The sequence below is a fragment of the Physella acuta genome, unplaced genomic scaffold (genome assembly GCF_028476545.2).
Source record: "Physella acuta isolate Inbredline_101_S28 unplaced genomic scaffold, ASM2847654v3 ptg001146l, whole genome shotgun sequence".
NCBI lineage: Eukaryota > Metazoa > Mollusca > Gastropoda > Physidae > Physella > Physella acuta.
The window spans coordinates 160,366-186,899 of NW_026732663.1; the positions used below are offsets into that span (position 1 = coordinate 160,366).

The 26,534-nt window shown below is 38.5% G+C and overlaps 1 protein-coding gene across 1 annotated transcript in view; it reads right to left on the reverse strand.

Annotated features, from left to right (window-relative positions):
* LOC131956378 (endothelin-converting enzyme 1-like) overlaps positions 1 to 26,114 on the reverse strand; it is a 28,317-nt gene extending 2,203 nt beyond the window's left edge. Inside the window, exons 1-23 of the mRNA XM_059320772.1 lie at positions 26,051 to 26,114; positions 25,428 to 25,525; positions 16,642 to 16,862; positions 15,906 to 16,058; positions 14,671 to 14,829; positions 13,086 to 13,169; positions 9,503 to 9,637; positions 8,754 to 8,815; positions 8,412 to 8,588; positions 7,692 to 7,766; positions 6,680 to 6,819; positions 6,419 to 6,509; positions 5,286 to 5,411; positions 4,360 to 4,458; positions 4,071 to 4,148; positions 3,853 to 3,950; positions 3,184 to 3,242; positions 2,993 to 3,044; positions 2,607 to 2,674; positions 2,304 to 2,416; positions 1,661 to 1,726; positions 1,127 to 1,225; positions 341 to 417 (exon numbers count right to left, since the gene is read on the reverse strand). Of these exons, the coding sequence (XP_059176755.1) occupies positions 341 to 417; positions 1,127 to 1,225; positions 1,661 to 1,726; positions 2,304 to 2,416; positions 2,607 to 2,674; positions 2,993 to 3,044; positions 3,184 to 3,242; positions 3,853 to 3,950; positions 4,071 to 4,148; positions 4,360 to 4,458; positions 5,286 to 5,411; positions 6,419 to 6,509; positions 6,680 to 6,819; positions 7,692 to 7,766; positions 8,412 to 8,588; positions 8,754 to 8,815; positions 9,503 to 9,637; positions 13,086 to 13,169; positions 14,671 to 14,829; positions 15,906 to 16,058; positions 16,642 to 16,862; positions 25,428 to 25,438 (2,243 nt within the window). The 5' untranslated portion in view covers positions 25,439 to 25,525; positions 26,051 to 26,114. The remainder of the gene's footprint in view (positions 1 to 340; positions 418 to 1,126; positions 1,226 to 1,660; positions 1,727 to 2,303; positions 2,417 to 2,606; positions 2,675 to 2,992; positions 3,045 to 3,183; positions 3,243 to 3,852; positions 3,951 to 4,070; positions 4,149 to 4,359; positions 4,459 to 5,285; positions 5,412 to 6,418; positions 6,510 to 6,679; positions 6,820 to 7,691; positions 7,767 to 8,411; positions 8,589 to 8,753; positions 8,816 to 9,502; positions 9,638 to 13,085; positions 13,170 to 14,670; positions 14,830 to 15,905; positions 16,059 to 16,641; positions 16,863 to 25,427; positions 25,526 to 26,050) is intronic.
* Between the last annotated feature and the right edge of the window lie 420 nt (positions 26,115 to 26,534).

Consider the following 26,534-nt stretch of genomic DNA (forward strand, 5'->3'; position numbering starts at 1 on the left):
ATCTTGTGATGTTTTGGTGATTTGTGTGGTGGGATTTTCTATTGTGCAATCTGCCCTCATAATATAAGTTTTCTATAGAAATCACTTTTATATGATACATGTTTACACAACCTAAAAAGTTTGACAGTGGTAGCAGAAACTAAATCATGTTTTAGAATAAAAAAATGTTCATATTCAAAGAACATCAAACACTTTGTTTTTGCTTTAATTTTTTTGCCATGAGATAAAAGAGAATATCAGGTATTAAAACTTTGTAAAATGTGTTTACTCTTTTTCACTTTAATCTTCTCTATAAACAATTTCAAATAAAAATTTATGCCTACATCAACACAGTAGCTACCTGTATTTAGGGGGTGATAACTGGCTTTCTTTCATAAATTCTCTCTCCAAATCATCATGTGTCCTCCCACACCAAGACTGCAAAGCATCAAATAAAATAGACTTTTCTTTTAAAAACAATCTTCAGTAAAAGGAGATGTGTTTGTTGGAATCTTGTTTCACTTTCAACTAGTGTTTATTTTATGGTGATCTGCTTGTTTTAAGGGTTGCTTAAAAAATTTTATTGTGACCTCTTTTTCTTCTTCTTCTTCGTTCTCATTTTTAGTGTTGGGAGGGATCTCCTCCAACATAATAAAGTATATATGTCAACTGGTTATGCGCCATTGAGGCCATTGGCTACCATCTCAGCCTGCTTTTCTTTTTGGATTTGCTTCCATAGCCTTTGTCCAACTAAGAACAAACTACAAGGCTGCAGTTGTTTAATTTTGGAGTTGTCTCCAATCGTGACCAACTTTAACAATTTTTGCATAATTTTAAACTTAAAATATAATGAAAGCTGGAAATTTGTCATTATTGTTCTTTATATTTTCATACTTTTAAAAATATTTAAAGGTATTTATTAATTATGGGGCTTCAGTAAACAAAATACTATTATGTAAAAAGTTCCCAAAAATACTAAATGTTCTGTAGATTGAGAAATGCAGGTGTGTACCTGGCATACATATTATCTTTGACTCAAGGGTAAAGAATCAAGGAAACAATGAAACATATCTCTGTTACCTTTGTAACCTGACTCATAACTTTCTTCCCTCCTGTGTAATCAAGTTCAAAGGGAATTCTGCCTTACCTGTGCAAAGCTGAGGAAAAAAACTTGATTGTGGTCCAAGTTGATCCCAGGCAGTCTTATTTCCTCTGAGCCTGTTCTTTTTACATAGTGTCTGTAAGCCTGAACATTCAAACATACATACAAACCATATTTTTGTGTTAGTTGGCAATAAAATTACAACCCTGTCATTTTGTCTATAATATTGGACAGTGGCGTAGCGAGGAAGGGTGACACCAAGGCAAAAAGTAGCATAATGTATAGAGAAAAATGATAATTCTACTTAATTAAGTGATTCATTCGAGTGTTAAATAGTCTTTTAAGAGGTGCAAATCGAAAGTTTGGGGGGAGGGGGTGCAAATCGAAAATTGAAAGTTTGTCTCTGGGAAGAGTCGCTACCCCTCTGGGGGTGACAGCACTAAGTGCCGCACTGGGTGACACCCGACCCACTATGCCACTGATATTGGATAAATTTTTTTATAGATCTAATACTTCCACTATAATTTAATATGAGAAAGTAAAAAAGTGTTGTTCAGTTTAATGTTGAGCTTTACTTACTCTGTAGCTTTGTTTCAGACCTTTATTATCTGCAATGTTTCGACTGACTGTTTTTTCACCGTCTAACTATAGAAGTATATGAAACATTTCTACATTTGAAAATAATATATTTAATGATAAACTTTTTTTAAAATTCTGTTATTTGATCAGTTTTAGTTGAAAAGTATTGTAACTGTCTCTTGAACAGTTAATTTATGCCAATAAAATTTATATAACCTTATTATTTATAAAAAAAATACTTATGATTTAGCCATATAAATTATTCTATTCAAAATTAAATGCATAGTTTGCAATCAGCCACATTTAAAATAACAGAATGTGGATGAGGAATGGCTTATAAAGATTACGAAAACTGCTTAGTTTTTGTTCAAATATTCAATATATTTTAAAAAAATCACAATTATTTTTCATTAGTATGATAATTAGAAATTGATGATTAATAAAAATCTTCATCACTTTAAAAATATCATTTGAGCAAGACCAATTAATCACATTAAACAATATTAACACATATATTTTGATTTAATTATATGTTTTACAACTATATGTCAGATGCATTATTGTTTCAGCTTCATGTGAGATACATTTTAAAATGCTAAGTTGTAAGTTTTATTTTTTACTGCTGGTGTTAATAGCATCTCACATTGTGCTGTTTCCATCTGTAACAGCCATACTGCTCTTTAAAACAGTCAGCTTGTATGTTAAAATTTTCTCTGTCTTTTTCAGACCACCATGTTTTTAGGTCATTTTTGGTGTCTGAAATACAAAATAATCAGGGTGTTTAAACAAAGGCAGTTATTTTTTTCATAGTTAAAACATTATGTGAAAAAACGCTCAAAGTTATAAATCAAAATGGAAATTAGCTTTTGCTGATCACAAAAGATCACAAAACAATTGAATGTAAAAACATTTTATATCTATTTTTTTTAAAAACGTCATTATTTACCATAATGATCTAATCCATAATTGAGCTCATGGCTGATGATCATTCCAATAGCCCCATAATTTACTGAGCTGAAAGTAATTGTATGTAATGTCAGAATTTTTTTTTAAAATATCTGTGTTCAATTGAGAGAAAGCAATAAGCAAAATATATGCAGTTTTAGTTGTTTTTTTTTAACTGGTAGAATTTATTTAACCTCACAAATATTATCAGTATAAATGTCAGTTTAAATTTAGGCTTTTCAAAGTGTAGCCCTATTTTATGTGTTTTATTGACCACTAACACCTTAAAAAAATCTCTTACAGTCTAGCAAATAGAGTTAGCGTTTACATGACTCAGAGATTGGATTTGTTTATCAAAGCTAATCTAAACGGATCTTCAACTCTTACCTGGGATGAGTTAGACTGAGTAATGGTTCTTGAAGAATGCCTGCAGGCACAACTATTAAAAACATGTTTATAGTTTTAGTTGGCATTGAAAATTTTAATTTTTGCTGAGGAAATTACTGTAATTTACAAAATATTTAATTATTTAAAATTTTAATGCATAATGTTTGGAGTTTTTAAAAAATGACACTTACAAATTTCATTAACAAATGAATCATATGTGACAGCAGATGTTATTAAATCAGTTGGCCATCTGAAAAACATAATCAAATAGTTATATTACACGTACAATATAAAACTATGATGCAATACAGTAGATCATAATTTAAGTGAATTAGTATACATGTAAATTAAGGATCATCCATACACATTTTAAAAATTTTAATATTTAAATTATTTTTTTACTAGCTTTTCTAACCAGAATTCTGTCCCCACTTAAAATTATTTTAAATTGTTCCAATCCAATACCCTGATCCTCACAATTTTAAATTATTATATAAACAAACATGTTTATCACTAAAAAAAAACTTTAAAACAAATTTGCTAAATCATAATACTAGGTGCCATTATGTTTCTGTTTTAAAAAAGTTTGAAAATTATCTGCTTAAATTTACCCTAACATAAGAAGTGTTTTCCACTTCTACATTTTACTAAGCAATGATTATTTTTTTAAAATTATTGCAGTAAAATAATTTATAATATTAGTATTTGTAGCCTTCTTTGTTTGTTAATAGATTTATTTTTTATAAAATGAAAAATACTTTGATTGGCATAAAGGCATGAAAAATAAGCCTTTGTATAGAGTACCATAGTCTAGAATTTCCTTAAACTTTCTTTGTACAAATCTTGCCTGAAAAACTTACATTGATATATCTCTTGGCTCCCTGAACTTCTTGAATCTTTCTGACACAGAAGTCCTGATAGATTCCACAAGAGTCTCAAAGTATTCACTAGGTGGACTCTACAAAGTAAAATTACAGTCAGTATTGTTTCGTATTTAAGATTTTTAGAAATTTTTACCATCTTTTAAACAGAATTGTAATATAATTAAGTTGTCTGATGTATATGACTGTAGATTTACCGTTGGATATAGAGCATTGAGTCTACTATCTTCATTGATGTAGTCTGGGTATCCAACTTTTTGTTTCAGTGCTGTTACCTATTTAACAGAATTTTCAGAAATATTTCAATGGGAAAGTTGATTAACAAGTATTTTAATTACATCAGTTGATCTATTTTAGAATAATAGTTTTAATCATAGATTAAAATGTCATTTTTATTATTCTAAAAACAAAAATGAAAATAAAATAACACTCTTTTGTGCTGAAGGAAAGAAGAGTTAAATTAATGTTTATGTAAAGAAAAACTACCTTAGTTTTGACTTCATTTTTGGTCTCTTCTGTCATCCATGTATTTTCAGACAACAAATCTCTGTAGGCCACTGTCAGATCATCTAGCATTTCCTTCAGCTGGTGAAGAAATGTATGCCAAGTTAACAAGCAGTATATTAAAGTAAGAGTAAGTTTTGTTTGATCAAGTAATCTCTTTAATATGTTAGGTTTTAATACTTAAATAAGCATTGTAAACATACAGTTGTATATAAACACAATAACAAGACAAGGTACAGAAGTTGCTTTAGAAAAGAGAGATCATCAAAACTAGACATGATCTAAGACAGCTAATTCATATTGCCCATGATTCTTATAATCAACTCTGGTCAGAGGCATAGCGAGGGGGAGGCGGGGGTGCAGACCGCACCGGGTGACACCATTTAGGGAGGTGACACCAAGGCAAAAAATAGCAAAATATATAGAGAAAAACTTGAGAAGGGGGGGTGCAAATCAAAAGTTTGAGGGGGAGGGGGGGGTGCAAATCGAAAGGTTGAGGGGGTGGGTGCAAATCGAAAAGTTGAAAGTTTGTCCCTCTGGGGGGTGACACCATTAAGTGCCGCACCGGGTGACACCCGACCTCGCTACGCCACTGACTCTGGTTATTAAATGACTGGACCATAGATCTACCCCTGACCTAATAACATAAAATGAGGGATTACCTGAAAATACACTTATAAAGGCAAAATGAAGCTTCACCCACATTTTTTACACCGCTCTTTTTAAAGCAAATAGATCTACATGTCAAATTTTCAATATGGATTTTGGATTTTAAAATATTTTCTTAGTAAACACCTTTTATAAAAATAGTTTTGAGCTCTGTTTATAGCTGTATCTTTTAGCTACACCAGCAATTCTCTTTTACTTAAGTCCCTTTTAATGTGTTAAAAATTATAAAATGTATTTACATATTTCATGGCCTTTTTGTTGAAATATGTGTCTATGTACATTCGACTGAGGGCTTCTGGGTAAACTCTGATAGCCTGATTGACACAAAACTCCCATCTGGGCTGGGCTGTTTTCCTTGTATTCACCTGGTAAACATTTTAAACATTTCAGTAGAGTGGCTTAAAGGCCATAAATTTTATTCACCTGGTAAACATTTTAAACATGTCAATAGAGTGGCTTAAAGGCCATAAATTGTATTCACCTGGTAAACATTTTAAACATGTCAGTAGAGAAGCTTAAAGGCCATAAATTGTATTCACCTGGTAAACATTTTAAACATGTCAGTAGAGTGGCTTAAAGGCCATAAATTGTATTCACCTGGTAAACATTTTAAACATGTCAATAGAGTGGCTTAAAGGCCATAAATTGTATTCACCTGGTAAACATTTTAAACATGTCAGTAGAGTGGCTTAAAGGCCATAAATTGTATTCACCTGGTAAACATTTTAAACATGTCAATAGAGTGGCTTAAAGGCCATAAATTGTATTCACCTGGTAAACATTTTAAACATGTCAATAGAGTGGCTTAAAGGCCATAAATTGTATTCACCTGGTAAACATTTTAAACATGTCAATAGAGTGGCTTAAAGGCCATAAATTGTATTCACCTGGTAAACATTTTAAACATGTCAATAGAGTGGCTTATAGGCCATAAATGGCAAGACAGAAATTGAGTCATACAAGCCAAACTATTGTAATCTCAAATTTTAAAATTAGAATAGCATGGCTTAAAAGCCTTCAATAGAGAAAACTATTGATGTAAACAGAAATTTAGTCATACAAACCAGAATATTGTAGTCTCAAATTTTGAATATCATGGCTTAAAAGCCATCAATGGAGGTAAATTACAGATGAAGACAGAAATTGCGTCATACAAATTAGAATATTGTGGTCCCAAATTTTCAAAGTTTGAAAATCATGGCTTTAAAGTTATCATTGGAGAAAAACTATTGACTAAGACAGAGTCTTACAAACCAGAATATTGTAGTCCCAAATTTTAAATATTTGAATATCATGGCTTGAAAGTTATCATTGGAGAAAAACTATTAATGAAGAAAAAAATTAAATCAGACAGAAACTGAGTCCTACAAACCAGCAGGTTTTGGTCCCAAAGTGCCCTGAAGTTGGCATCCAAATGAGGAGTCAGCAACAACAGATGAGTCAGCAGATAGTTTGAGAGCACACTGAAAAATATTTTTTTTTAAATGATGGTGCATTGTTGAAAAATATACACAGGTTTAATATTAACAGATTTTTTTTAAAACCACATAAAAAAATTTCCAGGCCTCCATTTTGATTAAATAGTTTGAAAAATGTCATTTAGTTATGATAGAACATGTAAAAGTGTGCATACCGTTTAGATGTTGTGCTGATTACAGAGCCCAGTTTTTCTAAAAAGCGTGGATCCATATTAGTAATGACGTCATCAGCACTTATGAAAAGTGTTGGACTATAGGAGGCTCTCAGTGCTTGTAGTAGATTCAACCAGTTTATCTAGATTGATCATTTTTATTGTCAGTTATTGAAAACAAAACTTTAAATTTTAAAATAAATCTCAAGAGTAGAGTTGTGCTTACATAGTATTACATTTAAATGTTGTGTTTTTTTTATTTTCATTCTTCCCCATTTTATGAAATGTTATGCTACATTTTCCATTTTCCATCCTCCCCCCCCCCCCCCCCCGTCATATTAAATACAAGTAAAATACCCTTTTGAACCTTAAGGCCCTTGAGGCAGATAAAGTAGAGTTGACATGTTTCAGTGAACTTGGCAAATGAAGGGATAGTGTGGTAAGCACTTATGCCAAAAAAAACTATGCCATCCCATCTCAAATAGCATTTCTGCTAATTCTTCTTCAACTCCACCCTAGATACAATAAATTTATCCCACACTGTTAGCAGAAAATGTGTGAAGATAAAAAAAAAATCAAAGACAATGTAACATTGTTTGTGTATAACAATGTTTGTATATGTGCATGCGTGTGTGTAGGTGTGTGTGTGTGTGTGTGTGTGTGTGTGTGTGCGTGAACAATCCTACAGATAAAATTGTGAATGCTTTATTAATCTAAAGATACTATCTGTATGACTTTACCCAGGCATACTTGCTTTGTAGCTCTAATCTAAAGATACTATCTGTATGACTTTACCCAGGCATACTTGCTTTGTAGCTCTAATCTAAAGATACTATCTGTATGACTTTACCCAGGCATACTTTCTTTGTAACTCTAATCTAAAGATACTATCTGTATGACTTTACCCAGGCATACTTGCTTTGTAGCTCTAATCTAAAGATACTATCTGTATGACTTTACCCAGGCATACTTGCTTTGTAGCTCTAATCTAAAGATACTATCTGTATGACTTTACCCAGGCATACTTGCTTTGTAGCTCAGCTATCGTCATGGTCACCTCTTCAGGCATATGATAATTATATAGGACAGCCTAGGGAGTAAAAGACAAAATTGTATTATTAGATTGAGAGCTTTACCCTGTATCCAGTTACAAGTGTTTGATTTTTTTTCGGATTAGAAGAGTTATTTTTATTATTGAGATCTGTACACGATAGAATAAGAATCTAGTTAGAGATACAATAATATATAATAGGTGGGCACACTACAGTAGTTAAGTTAATGCTCTCAAAACCAGGTTATTAATCGGGCAGATGAAGTAGAATTCATGTTTTACTGTGACACAGGGATGTGTTACCAGAGGCGTAGCGACCCTTCCCGGCGCCCGAGGACAAACTTTCAATTTGGCGCCCCCCTCGGGAGCATCCTTGCATATTTTCAATTTGCACCCCCCCCCCCCTCAAACTATCGATTTGCACCCCCACCCCCTCAAACTTTCAATTTGCACCTAAAATGAGATATTAATTTTTTTCCAACCCATTTTGGCGCTCACTAAGGTCGGCGCCCGGGGACGGACATATGTACTCCCCCCCGCTCCCTCGCTACGCCTCTGTGTGTTACTAAAACTTTAGAATAAAAACTCGTACGCTAAACTCAGACTGTAAACATCCAACACGCTGTCCCATCATTAAGCAAGAACTCAGTTTGAAATGGGCCCTTATTGTTCTGATTATCTTACCTTAGTCACATTAAGCTCAAAATCAACAACTTCTGCTGCAGCTGTCTTGGCATCTGCCTCAACAACACCCAAAGGCACCAACAACTTTACCAGCCATTCTTCGTAAGTCTTCATGTCGTCACGCGTAGTTGTGAGAGTTATGTTGAAATTCATGCTGTTTATTTTCCCTTTGTCAACCTAGGTTTTTTTTATTCAAGGGAAACAATCAAGAAAATTAAAGTTCATTTATTATAATGTATTATTGCCCTTTATTAATTACAATTGTTACATTCGTCAAGTACGCATAATTGCGTGAATTGTAATTTCAAGTAAAATTGATTAACTACAGATGTAAATGCTTACATATATCTTTCTCTTGGTATCCGTTTCTCGTTTAATCCCTACTGTTACCAATGGGAACAGTTCTGGAATAAAATCATTTACATTATTAATTCTATTTTCTTTGGATGAAGTTCATTAATTTAATGACAATTATACATATTATTATTAAAATATTTTAACTTTTTAAACAATAGATGTGGAATGAAAACTTTAATGAGTTTCAGGTATACCGATTGTTGGACAATCGGCCCATTTATGTTGATTAAAAACACATCTAGGTTTTAAAAAAAAGCTGAAATATTTAAACTATTAGTTTTCCATCATCTTCGAGTTTTAATATTATTTAGTTTGACAAGACTGTAGTTTTGTAAATATTGATTTCATAGGTTCTATTCTAGAGTGACTCAGGGCGACAGTAAGGGCATTATTGTCCAATCAAGCGAGTTATACTTTAATTATCAAAATAAGTGGGATCCCTGGTTTATTGACTGGGTAAGTCCCTACACCTCATATATCATTGAACTGTCTACTGTATCTCAAGCTTATTTTTCGCTTTGGTCATCAATTCTTTATGACATTAAGGGGGGGGGTGTCGCCAGTGAGGTAAACACACACCCTCCTTCTCATCTTTTTTTCGTTCCAGCCCAAGACATATGTGTCGCATGAAGTAGAGTTTATCTGTTTCTATGACATCCACATGGTCAGCACTATGCCCAGAACACACCCCATAGAGACGCCAACGTGAGTTACAGAGGAAATTATTTACTTGCCAAGTTTAATCATCTCCACCAGAATCCTCTCCAGACTAAAAGCTGTCTCGTTCCAGTTCTTGTCCAAAACAGGAAAACTCCCCAGCTGTTTAGCGAGATCTACGAATGGTTTTGCCCCTCTGTGATTCAAATTGACTGGCAATTTAAAAAAAAAAATCAGCATTGTCACAATGATAGTGGTGATAGAGTAAGAGAGGGGGGGTCGGACTTTGTGACTATTTGCAATGAAAGGTGGGGGAGGGGTAAATATATATAACGGTGCATTCATTTAATATTATGTAATCACAAATATATATTATATTTAAAACAACTGTTGATTTTCGTAACAAGAATGGTTATTCGATATACGTCTATTAATTAGTGTTTTTATTGTAACGTAGAGGTTGTGGGGGGAGGGGGGGTTATGATGGGTGGATGGGTTAAATTTGACTAAATGTATGATATTCATTATCAAAGACTCCTTTATTGGTACCACTGGTGATATTATTAGTTTAGTAATGAATTTAGGCTAAGATATTGCTTCAATTTTTTAATCAAACAATATTATACTAGAACAAATGAGTACACATTTACACCCAGTTGTATGGTGTCTATACTCACCAGTGTTCATACACAAAGATTTACACCCAGTTGTATGGTGTCTATACTCACCAGTGTTCATACACAAAGATTTACACCCAGTTGTATGGTGTCTATACTCACCAGTGTTCATACACAAAGATTTACACCCAGTTGTATGGTGTCTATACTCACCAGTGTTCATACACAAAGATTTACACCCAGTTGTATTGTATCTGTACTCACCTGTGTTCATACACAAAGATTTACACCCAGTTGTATTGTGTCTGTACTCACCTGTGTTCATACACAAAGATTTACACCCAGTTGTATGGTGGCTGTACTCTGTGTTCATACACAAAGATTTACACCCAGTTGTATTGTGTCTGTACTCACCTGTGTTCATACACAAAGATTTACACCCAGTTGTATGGTGGCTGTACTCTGTGTTCATACACAAAGATTTACACCCAGTTGTATTGTGTCTGTACTCACCTGTGTTCATACACAAAGATTTACACCCAGTTGTATGGTGGCTGTACTCTGTGTTCATACACAAAGATTTACACCCAGTTATATGGTGTCTGTACCTACTCACCTGTGTTCATACACAAAGATTTACACCCAGTTGTATGGTGCCTGTACTCACTGTGTTCATACACAAAGATTTACACCCAGTTGTATGGTGCCTGTACTCACCTGTGTTTATACACAAAGATTTACACCCAGTTGTATGGTGCCTGTACTCACCTGTGTTCATACACAAAGATTTACACCCAGTTGTATGGTGTTTGTACTCACTGTGTTCATACACAAAGATTTACACCCAGTTGTATGGTGTCTGTACTCACTGTGTTCATACACAAAGATTTACACCCAGTTGTATGGTGTCTGTACTCACCTGTGTTCATACACAAAGATTTACACCCAGTTGTATGGTGTTTGTACTCACTGTGTTCATACACAAAGATTTACACCCAGTTGTATGGTGTCTGTACTCACCTGTGTTCATACACAAAGATTTACACCCAGTTGTATGATGCCTGTACTCACCTGTGTTCATACACAAAGATTTACACCCAGTTGTATGGTGTCTGTACTCACCTGTGTTCATACACAAAGATTTACACCCTGTTGTATGGTTTCTGTACCTACTCACCTGTGTTCATACACAAAGATTTACACCCAGTTGTATGGTGCCTGTACTAACCTGTTATTATACACAAAGATTTACACCCAGTTGTATGGTGCCTGTACTCACCTGTGTTCATACACAAAGATTTACACCCAGTTGTATTGTGTCTGTACTCACCAGTGTTCATACACAAAGATTTACACCCAGTTGTATGGTGTCTGTACTCACCTGTGTTCATACACAAAGATTTACACCCAGTTGTATGGTGTCTGTACCTACTCACCTGTGTTCATACACAAAGATTTACACCCAGATGTATGGTGTCTGTACTCACCTGTGTTCATACACAAAGATTTACACCCAGTTGTATGGTGCCTGTACTCTGTTTTCATACACAAAGATTTACACCCAGTTGTATGGTGTCAGTACTCACCTGTGTTCATACACAAAGATTTACACCCAGTTGTATGGTGCCTGTACTCACCTGTGTTCATACACAAAGATTTACACCCAGTTGTATGGTGTCTGTACTCACCTGTGTTCATACACAAAGATTTACACCCAGTTGTATGGTGGCTGTACTCTGTGTTCATACACAAAGATTTACACCCAGTTGTATTGTGTCTGTACTCACCTGTGTTCATACACAAAGATTTACACCCAGTTGTATGGTGGCTGTACTCTGTGTTCATACACAAAGATTTACACCCAGTTGTATTGTGTCTGTACTCACCTGTGTTCATACACAAAGATTTACACCCAGTTGTATGGTGGCTGTACTCTGTGTTCATACACAAAGATTTACACCCAGTTGTATTGTGTCTGTACTCACCTGTGTTCATACACAAAGATTTACACCCAGTTGTATGGTGGCTGTACTCTGTGTTCATACACAAAGATTTACACCCAGTTGTATTGTGTCTGTACTCACCTGTGTTCATACACAAAGATTTACACCCAGTTGTATGGTGGCTGTACTCTGTGTTCATACACAAAGATTTACACCCAGTTGTATTGTGTCTGTACTCACCTGTGTTCATACACAAAGATTTACACCCAGTTGTATGGTGTCTGTACTCACCTGTGTTCATACACAAAGATTTACACCCAGTTGTATGGTGCCTGTACTCACCTGTGTTCATACACAAAGATTTACACCCAGTTGTATTGTGTCTGTACTCACCAGTGTTCATACACAAAGATTTACACCCTGTTGTATGGTGCCTGTACTCACCTGTGTTCATACACAAAGATTTACACCCAGTTGTATGGTGTCTGTACTCACCTGTGTTCATACACAAAGATTTACACCCAGTTGTATGGTGTCACCTGTGTTCATACACAAAGATTTACACCCAGTTGTATTGTGTCTGTACTCACCTGTGTTCATACACAAAGATTTACACCCAGTTGTATGGTGTCTGTACTCACCTGTGTTCATACACAAAGATTTACACCCAGTTGTATGGTGTCTGTACTCACCTGTGTTCATACACAAAGATTTACACCCAGTTGTATGGTGTCTGTACTCACCTGTGTTCATACACAAAGATTTACACCCAGTTGTATTGTATCTGTACTCACCTGTGTTCATACACAAAGATTTACACCCAGTTGTATGGTGTCTGTACTCACCTGTGTTCATACACAAAGATTTACACCCAGTTGTATGGTGTCAGTACTCACCTGTGTTCATACACAAAGATTTACACCCAGTTGTATGGTGTCTGTACTCACCTGTGTTCATACACAAAGATTTACACCCAGTTGTATGGTGCCTGTACTCACCTGTGTTCATACACAAAGATTTACACCCAGTTGTATGGTGTCTGTACTCACCTGTGTTCATACACAAAGATTTACACCCAGTTGTATGGTGGCTGTACTCACCTGTGTTCATACACAAAGAGTAGAAAGACTTGGGGTGAGATCGATAAACTGGATCTGTCGATATCCTCTTCTCCTCCAACAGATCTGGGGAGTAGGTGGGATAGAAACAGTTGGTGAGAGAAACAGTTGGTGAGATAGAAACAGGTGGTGAGATAGAAACGGTGGGATAGAAATAGTTGGTGAGATAGAAACAGACATGGTGGTTTGTGCTTGATTAGTAAGTAAATAAGTAAACTCCCCCTTTTATAGCGAACCATCCATAGAAAGGGATGGTGTGGTCAGCATTATGCCCAGTCGTCTTTGCTTTCCTTTACGTGAGTCAGGTACCCTTCAGAACTGAAATTTAATCAGGACGCCCTGTATGAATCCGGACTTTGATTACACAATGTAAATTGCTGTACATATTTGTATGCTTAAAAAATGCTCACGAAAAAGTAGAATAACGGCGTGGTTGGGCGGGAGAGTCTATGATTACTAGCACCAAAAGTCCAGAGTTCGAACACAGTGGCAGATAAGGGAGAGTAACTCATCTAGGAGAGACAACTCCAAAATCAAACAACCGATACCATGAATAAAAGCTATGAAAGCAAATCAGAAAGAATAGCAGACTGAAAACGGAGTCAACTAGCTATATAGTATAACATGTTGACATGCATAACTCAATTCTGATGGAAAAGTTACCTCCAACATTACAATTACAGAACTAAAGAAGATAAAGAAGTAACAGAATAACTAAGATGTGGGCATGTCGGTATTTATATTTAGGAACATTTTAAGAAATACAAGAATGAGGTTTAGACCACAGGTCTTCCTTCGAAAGAATGAAAATATTTTTTAAAGCTATTTATATTGTATTGTTCTGACGATTTACTCGTCTACTGTCATATCTTTAGTCGACATTGACCGTGTACAATAGTTCATTGATCAGAGAGCGGTGCTTACATTTGACCTTGACCTTAGCTTTGACTGAATAATCACCTGAGCAAAGTGCGATGCTTACATTTGACCTTTGACCTTAATACTAATCACAAAAACGCTACAATCAGCTTGATTAAAGTACCGTGAATACATTTGACCCATGACCCTTGACCTTTCACCTTAATACTAAAGACAAAAACGCTACAATCAGCTTGATCAAAGTGCGGTGCTTACTTTTGACCTTAATACTAATGACAAAAACGCTACAATCAGCTTGAGCAAAATGTGGTCCTTACATTTGTCCTTGAACTTTGACCTTAATACTGATGACAACAACTCTACAATCAGCTTGATCATAGCGCGGTGCTTACATTTGACCTTTGACCTTAATACTAATGACAAAAACGCTACAATCAGCTTGATTAAAGTGCCGTGAATACATTTGACCCATGACCCTTGACCTTTAACCTTAATACTAATGACAAAAACGCTACAATCAGCTTGATCAAAGTGCGGTGCTTACTTTTGACCTTTGACCTTAATACTAATGACAAAAACGCTACAATCAGCTTGATTAAAGTGCCGTGAATACATTTGACCATGACCTTTGACCTTAATACTAATGACAAAAACTCTACAATCAGCTTGATTAAAGCTCGGTGCTTACTTTTGACCTTAACGATGTTGCTGGTGTTGATGAGCGAGTGGGTGTCGAGGGACTGGCCAGGCTGGAGGACGTGGTCCTTCTTCCACCCCCCACAGGCGTACTGGTAAAAGTCCACACACGGGTCCACCCTCTTGTCCATCGAAGACTCGAGGCGAGACGCTGCCAGAGTTTGAAAGACAGTTCATTCAGGCATGGCATTTCTGTTTTCATTTAGAACTTAAACAAGGTGGGTGGGGGGGAAGCAAGTTAAGTAATCCCCGTACTAATAAATTATAAACAGGCCTACTTCGGAAATGAGCCTGACACATTGCATTCAGACATTTAAATTAAGTTTTAATTTAGAACTTAAACAAGTACTACAACGAATTTCTTTATGTGTTTTTGCTGAGGAGGGGGGGAGTAGTTACATAATCGACGCACTATTAAATTATGAACAGGCCTACTAAGAAATATCAAATCATCGTCCCAAAATAAGCCTGACATGGTGCCTTCTGACGATTAAAATAAAGTTTCAATTTATCTATAAATTTAATAATCATATAATATTTTTGTGTAGTGTAAGGCAAGTTGTTTAGTAACTACTAAAGCATGAATACGTAGGAATCAAAATTGGTCCTTAAAATTACCCAAGTCAATTATGCCGATTTTTTTTACACATCCACGTTCCACTCATTGTTACTACTGTTACGTGTCGGTACAAAACCCCAGACATCCTCTCCCTCTAAAGTGATTTCATAATATTCTACCCCCCCCCCCCTTCTTCCGCCTCATTCCTATACAATTAAGATTGAAACGAACTTTTTTTTCTCGATATTACATCATCTAAACGTACAAAATCAATACTTAGTAACGTTTTTTACCCTACCTCCCACAAAACATACCATATCTGCCATCCCCCCCCCCCTCACCTAAGGATTACATAAATGTTCGTCTATCTCGCGTTGCTGGGCCCAGAGGCGTAGCGAGGGGGCGGGGGTGCGGACCGCACCGGGTGACACCATTTAGGGGGGGGGGGGTGACACCAAGGCAAAAAATAGCAAAATATATAAATATATACAGAAAAACTTGGGGGGGGGGGTGCAAATCGAAAGTTTGAGGGGGGGGGTGCAAATCGAAATTTTGAAAGTTTGTCTCCGGGAAGGGTCACTGCGCCTCTGGGGGGTGACACCATTAAGTGCCGCACCGGGTGACACCCGACCTAGCTACGCCACGGGCTGGGCCACATAGTGATAAACCATGCCCGTACACCAGGCCCCCAGAGCCGAGGATAAAGGGCCAGGAGTTCAGTGGACAGATCTCACTAATGATGGGTAGACTGGCGGGAGAACAAGAGATACTAAAGTAAAAATACGTACATGTTCGGACACAGTTGTCGGTGAAGCAAATGACTGAAATGGAAATGATAAAAACACATCAAATACAAGTTATTGTTAAACATTCAGAAAACTATACAATTTTTGCTCAGTTTTAAAGGTATTGATATATATATATATATATATATATATATATATATATATATATATATATATATATATATTAAAGAACAAAATTTGTTTTTAATGATTTTCAAAATGTAAAATTCTAAATATAAATTGACACAGGCACCCCTTCACAAATAGCTGTAACGTAAGACAACTCTCATTTAGGATGTGTTGTGCTGAATTGTTTTATCCTTTTAATATAATGGTTATTTCCCTTTAATAAAGCTCCGCTGTGCTCTCACACACCCACTCGCACCATACACAAACACACGCACAGAAACACACACCCCGCCAACTGCCACACACTTTATTACCACACCCTTTATTCCCACACCCTTTATTCCCACACTCTTTATTCCTACACCCCTTATTCCCACACACTTTATTCCCACACATTTTATTCCCACACATTTTATTCCCACACATTTTATTCCCACACACTTTGTTCCCACACACTTTATTCCCACACACTTTATTCCCACACACTTACCTGGTGGTGGGGATGAGAAAAAGTAGAAGATAATAAAAGCGGCAACAAATCCCAGACAGATGATGATAATGATGATAGCTAGCACGATGAGAACTTTTTCCAACGTGCTTCTCTTATCCATGCACCCCGCCCTGGGGGGTGGGGCGTCAGCTGGAATGGGCGTCAACGGCTGGGTTATGGCGACCTCCTCGGGTAGGGGTGGGGGTGGGTCTGGGTCGATGCTGTAGAAAGATGTGTAAAAGTTAATTTTATATTTACTCAAGAAATAGTTTGAATTCCCTCATACACAATTAGGGGCGTAGCGAGGGGGGGGGGGGGGGGGCGGGGGGTGCGGACCGCACCAGGTGACACCATTTAGTGGGGGTGACACCAAGGCAAAAAATAGCAAAATATATAAAGAAAAACTTGAGGGGGGGGTGTAAATCGAAAGTTTGAGGGGGGGGGGGGTTGCAAATCGAAAATTTGTCCCCGGGAATGGTCGCTACGTCTCTGGGGGGTGACACGATTAAGTGCCGCACCGGGTGACACCCGACCTCGCTACGCCACTGTACACAATGGCTATTTACGTTTTAAAAGCTGAAGAGCCTACTTCCTTTCTTCCTTTAAATCAGCGCAAACCGTATTGTAGTTTCTCCAGTGTGATTTTAAGATAATGTTAAAATAACTAGGCTCCCTTTTTATAGAGCGTTGCACTTATATTAAAGGTTTACTTTTTAGTTTTAGTTATGCAATTTTTATGTTGGATGATTTATTTAATTTTATGTTTTCTGTGAGGCTTAGGGTTAGCGTTAGATTTAGATTTAAATTGGCTTTGACGGTTTTAATTAAAAGTCAGGCTTTGTAAAGCTCATTGGATTTTTTTCACCATTTAAAATTAATGATTATCACCTGCATGAGATATTGGTACAGGTAAGTGTTATGAGATATGTGGGCGTGAAAGTGTGTGTGTTTAGTGTTGAGTAGCGGAAGTGGTGTGATGATGTGTGGGGGTTGAAGTGTTGAGTGGTGAGGGGAATCGTGTGAATTGAGATGTGCGAATATATATGCATTAATATAAGATATTATTTTTTTTAAAGTTGGATTTTACTGATTCGAGGGCAATTAGATATGAATGGTTTGAATGGGGTATGTGTGGGATTATGTATGTAGTCAAGTGTGTATGTGAAGTGTGTGTGGGCATGTGTGTGGGATTATGTAAGTAGTCGAGTGTGTATGGGCATGTGTGTGGAATTATGTATGTAGTCGAGTGTGTATGGGCATGTGTGTGGAATTATGTATGTAGTCAAGTGTGTATCGGAAGTGTGTATGGGCATGTGTGCGAGTAGTTTATCACGTGAATAAGAGAAGAATGTATGGACGTGTGTTATAAGATCGTGTATGTAGTATGTAAATGGGTGGATATATGTTTGTATTAGACAGTAGGAGAATAGATTTCTACATAATCTGGTATTAATTTATTAATGACTTATAGACGAATAGTAATAATACGGAAAGTTATCTTTACAGAATGTTATTTCAACGCCAAAGGAAGACACATAAGCAACATTTTATAATATTAGACAAAGTAGTTTTTTTTTCTAAGTGGGTGAGGTTTGTTTTGTTTTTGATTGTATTACACGTGGTAGGTTGTTGCTAAAGAGCGGTGTTGTGTGATACTGAAGGTGATTTTCTTAATGAGTCTTTAGAATCCCACAGTCTTATCGTGCCTAGATGTTGAGTATTGTGTGTGTGTGTGTGTGCGTGTGGGTGGTCCGGAAGTTATGTAATACGAGGCTTGGTGGTCTATGTGTATCTAATACAACATTATACATTTATATGTGGTAGAGTATGTCGCATGCTGTGCTATAGAATATATGCACTCTCCTTTAGTGTAAGGTTTATGTGTAAGTATCGTTACTAATCACGTCGATAAATCTTAGTTGTAGTTATGTATTTTTATTTTTATGTGTTATGTATTAGGTATGAAAGTAAATCCAGCAATAAATGCAGTTTGAAATCGGAATCAATAGGCCTACTTGCGAATAACATGCTGACACGAAATACTTAATTGTGTTGGGGAAAATCTCCGACCAAATGTACAATTAAGAACGAGGAAGAAGAAGAAGAGACCAATTAAAAATATATTATTGAATGGTGTGTAAGCTTGATACATTTTAAATCAATACAGAAAAGATAATCTTTATCAAACTTTCAGAAGTTTTCACAGCTCAAATAATAGCAGGATGCCGCGAATTATGTGCAGATAGTCATGTGCAGGTAGTCATGTGCAGTTAGTCATGTGTAGTTAGTTATGTGCAGGTAGTCATGTGTAGTTAGTTATGTGCAGGTAGTCATGTGTAGTTAGTCATGTGTAGTTAGTTATGTGCAGGTAGTCATGTGTAGTTAGTCATGTGTAGTTAGTTATGTGCAGGTAGTCTGCAGGTAATCATTTGCAGGTAGCCATGTGCAGGTAGTCATGTGCAGGTAGTCATGTGCAGGTAGTCATGTGCAGGTAGTCAGGTGAACGTAGTCAGGTGCAGGGAGTCATGTGCAGGTAGTCTGCAGGTAATCATTTGCAGGTAGCCATGTGCAGGTAGTCATGTGCAGGTAGTCATGTGCAGTTAGTCATGTGCAGGTAGTCTGCAGGTCATGTGCAGGTAGTCTGCAGGTAGTCATGTGCAGGTAGTCTGCGGGTCATGTGCAGGTAGTCTGCAGGTAGTCATGTGCATGTAGTCATGTGCAGTTAGTCATGTGCAGGTAGTCTGCAGGTCATGTGCAGGTAGGCATGTGCAGGTAGTCATGTGCAGGTAGTCTGCAGGTAGTCATGTGAAGGTAGTCTGCAGGTCATGTGCAGGTAGTCATGTGCAGGTAATCATGTGCAGGTAGTCATGTGCAGGTAGTCTGTAGGTAATCATTTGCAGGTAGCCATGTGCAGGTAGTCATGTGCAGGTAGTCATGTGCAGGTAGTCTGCAGGTCATGTGCAGGCAGGCATGTGCAGGTAGTCATGTGCAGGTAGACATGTGCAGGTAGTCATGTGCAGGTAGTCTGCAGGTCATGTGCAGGTAGTCTGCAGGTAGTCATGTGCAGGTAGTCATTTACAGTTAGTCATGTGCAGGTAGTCTCCAGGTCATGTGCAGGTAGTCTGCAGGTAGTCATGTGCAGGTAGTCATGTGCAGTTAGTCATGTGCAGGTAGTCTGCAGGTCATGTGCAGGTAGGCAAGTGCAGGTAGTCATGTGCAGGTAGTCTGCAGGTAGTCATGTGAAGGTAGTCTGCAGGTCATGTGCAGGTAGTCATGTGCAGGTAATCATGTGCAGGTAGTCATTTGCAGTTAGTCATGTGCGGGTAGTCTGCAGGTCATGTGCAGGTAGTCTGCAGGTAGTCATGTGCAGGTAGTCATTTGCAGTTAGTCATGTGCAGGTAGTCTGCAGGTCATGTGCAGGTAGGAATGTGCAGGTAGTCATGTGCAGGTAGACATGTGCAGGTAGTCATGTGAAGGTAGTCTGCAGGTCATGTGCAGGTAGTCTGCAGGTAGTCATGTGCAGGCAGTCATGTGCATGTAGTCATGTGAAGGTAGTCAGGTGCAAGTAGTCATGTGCAGGTAGGCTGCAGGTAGTCATGTGCAGGTAAGCTGCAGTAAGCTCAGTTTCGAAGTAAAAGAAAATGTGGTTGTTTGTTTATCGTGGCTGAAGAGTCAGGTGCAGCCGAGCATGCCAGCTGCAGTCGACAGGGAAATAACTCCCAACTCTGTGTGTTTGATGTCTCGAGAAAAACAATTAGGACACTAGTAAAGGGGAAATAATCAAAGCTGCCAGATTTGCCTACCTGCGCATACATGGTACACGGTCTAATAGAGAATCTCAGAACGCCTCGCATGTGTAGTATTTGAAAAAAAATATAATGGGTATTAGAGGTTAGGAAAGACGGGGAATTATTTATTTCTAAGAAGAGGCAGTTCCTGATTTAGTTTTAAGTTGGAAAGTTCCTCGATGTATTGACATATCTTTCGATTATCAGGTAAAACGAATTAGAGACAGCAATGTCTGAGAAAAGCATACTAAGTAGGCCCAGAGAATGTATGTTATGACACGTTTTGTTTTTGGAGGAAGGATATAAACAATCATGATATTATTTGTACTCAGGTGCTGTGCACCCCCCCCCCCGCCCCCCCCATCCCCCCCCCCCCCCCAAAAAAAATCCTTTTTGTGATTCTGTAAACTGCAGCTGAACAGCAGTTTGTCTCAGTTTACTCAACACTTTAGATGAACTTTAACCTCATAATCAGTTCCCACTTATGTAATTACCCCCCCCCCCCACACACACACAAGAATCTAATTTTAACCAAGCCATTTGCATCTCCAGCACCTCTTAACCCCACCCCCACATCCAGCACATGCCACCAACATCCCTTTCCTTACCCTCCTTCCAACACTTTCCACCCTCACTTGTACCACCCCCAACTTATCCACTCCCACACCCTCCCCTTTCAGCACCTCTTACCCCCCACCTCCAACATCTCTGACTCACCATTCCTCGGACATCCACATCTCACCATGTCTCACCCACATCTCACCACCTCCCACCCACATCTCACCATGTCTCACCCACATCTCACCATGTTTCACCCACATCTCACCACCTCCCACCCACATCTCACCATGTCTCACCCACACCTCACCACCTCCCACCCACATCTCACCACCTCCCACCCACATCTCACCACCTCCGACCCACATCTCACCATGTCTCACCCACATCTCACCACCTCCCACCCACATCTCACCATGTCTCACCCACATCTCACCACCTCCCACCCACATCCCACCACCTCCCACCCACATCTCACCACCTCCCAACCACCTCACCACCTCCCACCCACATCTCACCACATCCCACCCACATCTCACCACCTCCCACCCACATCTCACCACCTCCCACCCACATCTCACCACCTCCCACCCACATCTCACCATGTCTCACCCACATCTCACCACCTCCCACCCACATCCCACCACCTCCCACCCACATCTCACCACATCCCACCCACATCTCACCACCTCCCACCCACATCTCACCACCTCCCACCCACATCTCACTACATCCCACCCACATCTCACCACCTCCCACCCACATCTCACTACCTCCCACCCACATCTCACCATTTCCCACCCACATCTCACCACCTCCCACCCACATCTCACTACCTCCCACCCACATCTCACCACCTCCCACCAACACCTCACCACCTCCCACACACATCTCACCACCTCCCACCCACATCTCACCCCCTCCCACCCACATCTCACCACCTTCCACCCACACCTCACCACCCCAAACCGACATCTCACCACCTCCCACCAACACCTCACCACCTCCCACCCACATCTCACCACCTCCCACCCACATCTCAACACCTCCCACCCACACCTCAAGCACTTCCCACCCCACTTGGCCCACCACCTTCACGACCTCCCATCCACTCTCTCCAAACCTCCCACCAGCTCCCACCCCAAACCCCATCACTCCCCAACACTTCCCCCTTTAATCTATAACAGCATCCCCCCTCCCACACCAAACAAGCTGCCATGACATTTCCGGCCCCACGAGACACCGCCACCGTTTGTTGTTCCAGTGTCGGGCCCCACCTTCTACACGAGACTCTAGACTTCAATCCCCGGCCAGGAAGAGTTTATGATAGGAAGAAGTCGCCGGTACCCGACTGAATTCCTCCTCACTGTGGTGGTTACCTCCCTGTAACCTTACAGCCCTGGGACTGTGCTATGCCATGATTCCAGTCTCATAGTAAACGATTTTTAGATTCCATTTTTGTATTAACTTTACATAGACGCCAGAGTTATATGTCAACAGTTCGAATTGTGGACAGTATTTTAGGCATCTCTCCACGGTGGGGTAGACAATGCCCCCTCCTACAGAGAGTGTTCGACCCCCCCCCCCCATCCCACTTCCCCTGACATGAAGTTAGACAATAATAAATGTATTTAGAAAATATAAACTTTTATGTTCTCGAACCGCCCACCCAGCCCCAAACCCCATAGGCTTCCAGTGCCCACCCATAAAGTCAAATGTCTGAAAGAAACACTACCGATCGACGATCGTTTAACATTAAAAATTATTGAAGAAAATGTACGTGAACCATCGAAATAACTGAATTTCTTTTAAATATTTGATCTACCTCTTCTATATCCTCTAGTTTATGAGCATGCAACAGATAATTGACTAGATCCCCCAGTTATAAATAACTAAGTAAATACCTCTGTAAAAACAGTTCTGCTCATGCGCAAGATGGAGTATAGCATAGTAAGAAACTGCACCGTCCTAATAATTTATTAGTTTTTTTTTTATTCAAACCAAAGCAATTAACGCAAGGACTGATTGATGACGGAACGTTAATTGACGGGGTAAATGAGTGCACGGTGAAGCTGCCAGTTCTGGCTCAGACTCCCCGTACGTTATTTTTGTCTTAAACGTTGATAGAAATGCAACTCAGTTATTTTCATAGCTTCTTCTTCTCAATCTTCTTCGTTCTTTATTGTAATATTAGAAGGGATTTCCACCAACACAATGCGGGTCAACATGTTATGAGCCAAATAGGCCGATGATTTCTGACTGCTTCTCTTGTCGGATTTGTTACCATAGACTGCAAGGCATCAATTATTTGCATTTGGGTTTTTTCTCCTGGGGTCGTCCGTAAATGACGTCACACTCGTAAGGGGGGGGGGGGGGTCCGTAATTTTGTGACGGTGTGTGATGAGGGGGAAGGGGGTGGGGGTCAGATGGTGTGACGTCACTTTTTTGCATCATAAAAAAGCAATGTTAGAAAACGAGTTTTAGCCGTTATTTCGCGTTTTAAAAAAGAGTTTTAATAAATTTTAATGGGAATTGATCAAAATACTCTATGTTGACATAGTTCTGATAAGATTTTGGAAAAATATCGATGTTTTAAGAAAAATGCAACAGCAATTTTGAGGGGGTTGTAGGCTGAGGTGTGACGTCATTTTAGGGAGGGGTTCTGGCTTTTTGTGACGACGTGTGACGGAGGGGATGGGGGAGGTAAAAATCGTCCAAAAAAGCGTGACGTCATTTATGGATGACCCCCTAGATGGGTTGCTGTTCCCAACTATCGCACCTTATCTGCCCGTGGGTTCTGGACTGTATGGTTTAGCAAATATAACCTTTAAGGCTCGACAATAGCATTTTAATAAAAATCTGCATACGGGCTATAATTGAATCTACATAGTTTAGTTTCATCTACACTGTTAAATATACATAGCTTAATCTATATAGTTTATTCTTCATATTTTATAATTAGCGATAATTTTCTAACTTCGTATTTAAATAAAATAGAACTTATATTTCCAGATTCCATAAATACACTTTCCCTTTAAATCTTTTTCCACATTCTGAATTTTGTTTCGTTTCTAAAAACAAAATTAGCGTGGTAAGCGAACTCACATAGGTGGCGCTCTGTTGATATATGAATGTAGGTATATTTATAGAGGCGGCTAAGCTAAGGTACGCCCCTGGCACGGAGACCTAGCTTACAGCTACGCCGATGTTGAAACCACAGTATCTCAACTCATTTCGTCTCCTCTACCCTAACCCAAAAAAATGTTGGAAAAATTAGATTTTTTTTCTCGCTTGCAAAATTGGCAACTCATATTATTAGCAAACAAGCCAAAGCTAATTGTTGTAGAGGTGGGAAGATGCAGGAGCTGCAACGTTAAAAGAGGTGGCTGGGTACTGATTCATCTTGTGTTTTGAAGAAACGAAAAGGGAAATAACTCTAGCTATATAAAATTCTTTACAAAACAGATCATTGCCAAAGCTGAACTTTATGTGTGTTTTTTTTTTAACGCTCAGACATCTCTCTCCTTTTGGTTAAGAGATTTTTATTTTTATTCTAGGTTTAAATATTATAAGAACTTAGACTTCAAGTCGTTTAAATTCTTATTAGGTAGGAGATTTAAACGTTTTGCGACGGCATCTTATTTACTTTGTTGACTGTTAAGTTCATGACTAATAAGAAACACCACATGCAGAGGCGTAGTGAGGGGGAGGGCGGAGGTGCGGACCGTACCGGGTGACACCATTTAGGGGGATGACACCAAGGCAAAACATAGCAAAATAGATAGAGAAAAATTTGAGGGAGGGGGTGAAAATCGAAAGATTGAGGGGGGGGGTGCAAATCGAAAGTTTGAAGGGGGTGCAAATCGAAAGTTTGAGGGGAGGGGGTGCAAATCGAAAATTTGAAAGTTTGTTCCCGGAAAGGGTCGCTTCGCCTCTGGGGGGGGGGGGGGGGGGGAATGGTGACACCATTAAGTGCCGCACCGGGTGACACCCGACCTCGCTACGCCGCTGACCACATGTACAAATTTTGTTAAAGATAAGCAGTGTTAGATTGTTAGATAACTGCACGCAAAAAGTACTGAGATTTCCGTTAATTTACTTTATATTCATTTATTTTAAACCATTGTGATTTTCAACACGTAACGAGAAACCTAGGCCCAAATGAAAATCACACACCAACTTAAATTAAAGAAAATATAAAGACCTAAGCGTTTGCGTTTGTTTTAAAATACTTAGTTCTTGTATAAAAAAAGATGCCCAGTCTGTTTGTTATAATTATCCATGCAGTAATCTAAAAAAATATTGTTAAAAGTGCGTTATAGAAAGTTGTTTCGTATTGTTGTATGATAAGTTGTTTCATATTGTTGTATGATAAGTTTTTTTCATATTGTTGTATAATAAGTTTTTTGATATTGTTGTATGATAACTGAGAACACTTACGTGTCAGCCATTACTTTTGTTTCAAGATCACAGAACTTGTTCCCTTAATTGTGTCCAGAAAATCAACACATTGTATCCCCCTTGTAGAAGTAATATGCCTATGGAGACAAAAAAAAAACAGGCGTCAATTAAGCTTTTATTTTGATTACTTTGATTATAATAAGTTAAAAAAGGTAAGTACAGTTGGAACAAAACTCGCACTTTTTATATAACACCCCCCCCCCCCCTCCCCATCAACTTCTGCGTTTTTCCGCCCAAGAAAATGAGATTTGCCAAATCAGATTTTGCACAGTTTTCGCTGGTATTGTTTTCTGTCTCCTGTCTACCGATGTACGTCACATTGTTCCTATTAATCCTTAATTATTGAAATTAAATAATTTCGTTTACCACGGACATCTTTTTAAAAAAGGATTAGCACTGTTAATACAGATTAATTATAGCAATACCATTATTTTTTTTTCGAAACATTTAAAAAATGATGTTAAAGATTTTTGAACGACGAAAGCTATAGACCTAAGTACATTTCTCTTACATTAAAACATACTTTGAAGACTATTTACGAATTTCTAACCCGATAAAAATCCCTGCTAAAATAAACGAAACAATTACACATCCAAATATACCGCTGTATCAGCCAGCTATCACGCGCCTCGCGGTAAACAGCTCGCGCTAACACGCACGCTCATCTTACCTGTGTACACAGTCGCGCTCACGTTTTGCACCAACAGCAAACTATGCGCCTCGCACCTGTAGACACCTACACTATTGGCGACCGATTCAAATCTGTGTGATGGTTCTCAAATGGGGGAACCATAAATCTTGCAGGTAATAACTTGAGACAGATATAAATAGCAGCGGGACGGCGGTGTCGAATGGTAGAGCGTTGGGCTACTGTACCGAACGTCTCGAGTTCGGATCTTGGTTCGTACTTACAACTGTAGGAAGTACCTAGGCCATCCACTCCTGATGGTACCTGACCACCAACCCATCAAATAATGCGGAGGTCGAGAAACGTATGAAATCTAATGGAACGTTAGGTTAAGAGAGGTATATTTGGTTTTTAGTAACATGACAGATTCATTCACGATATTCTATTCCAACTTCCGA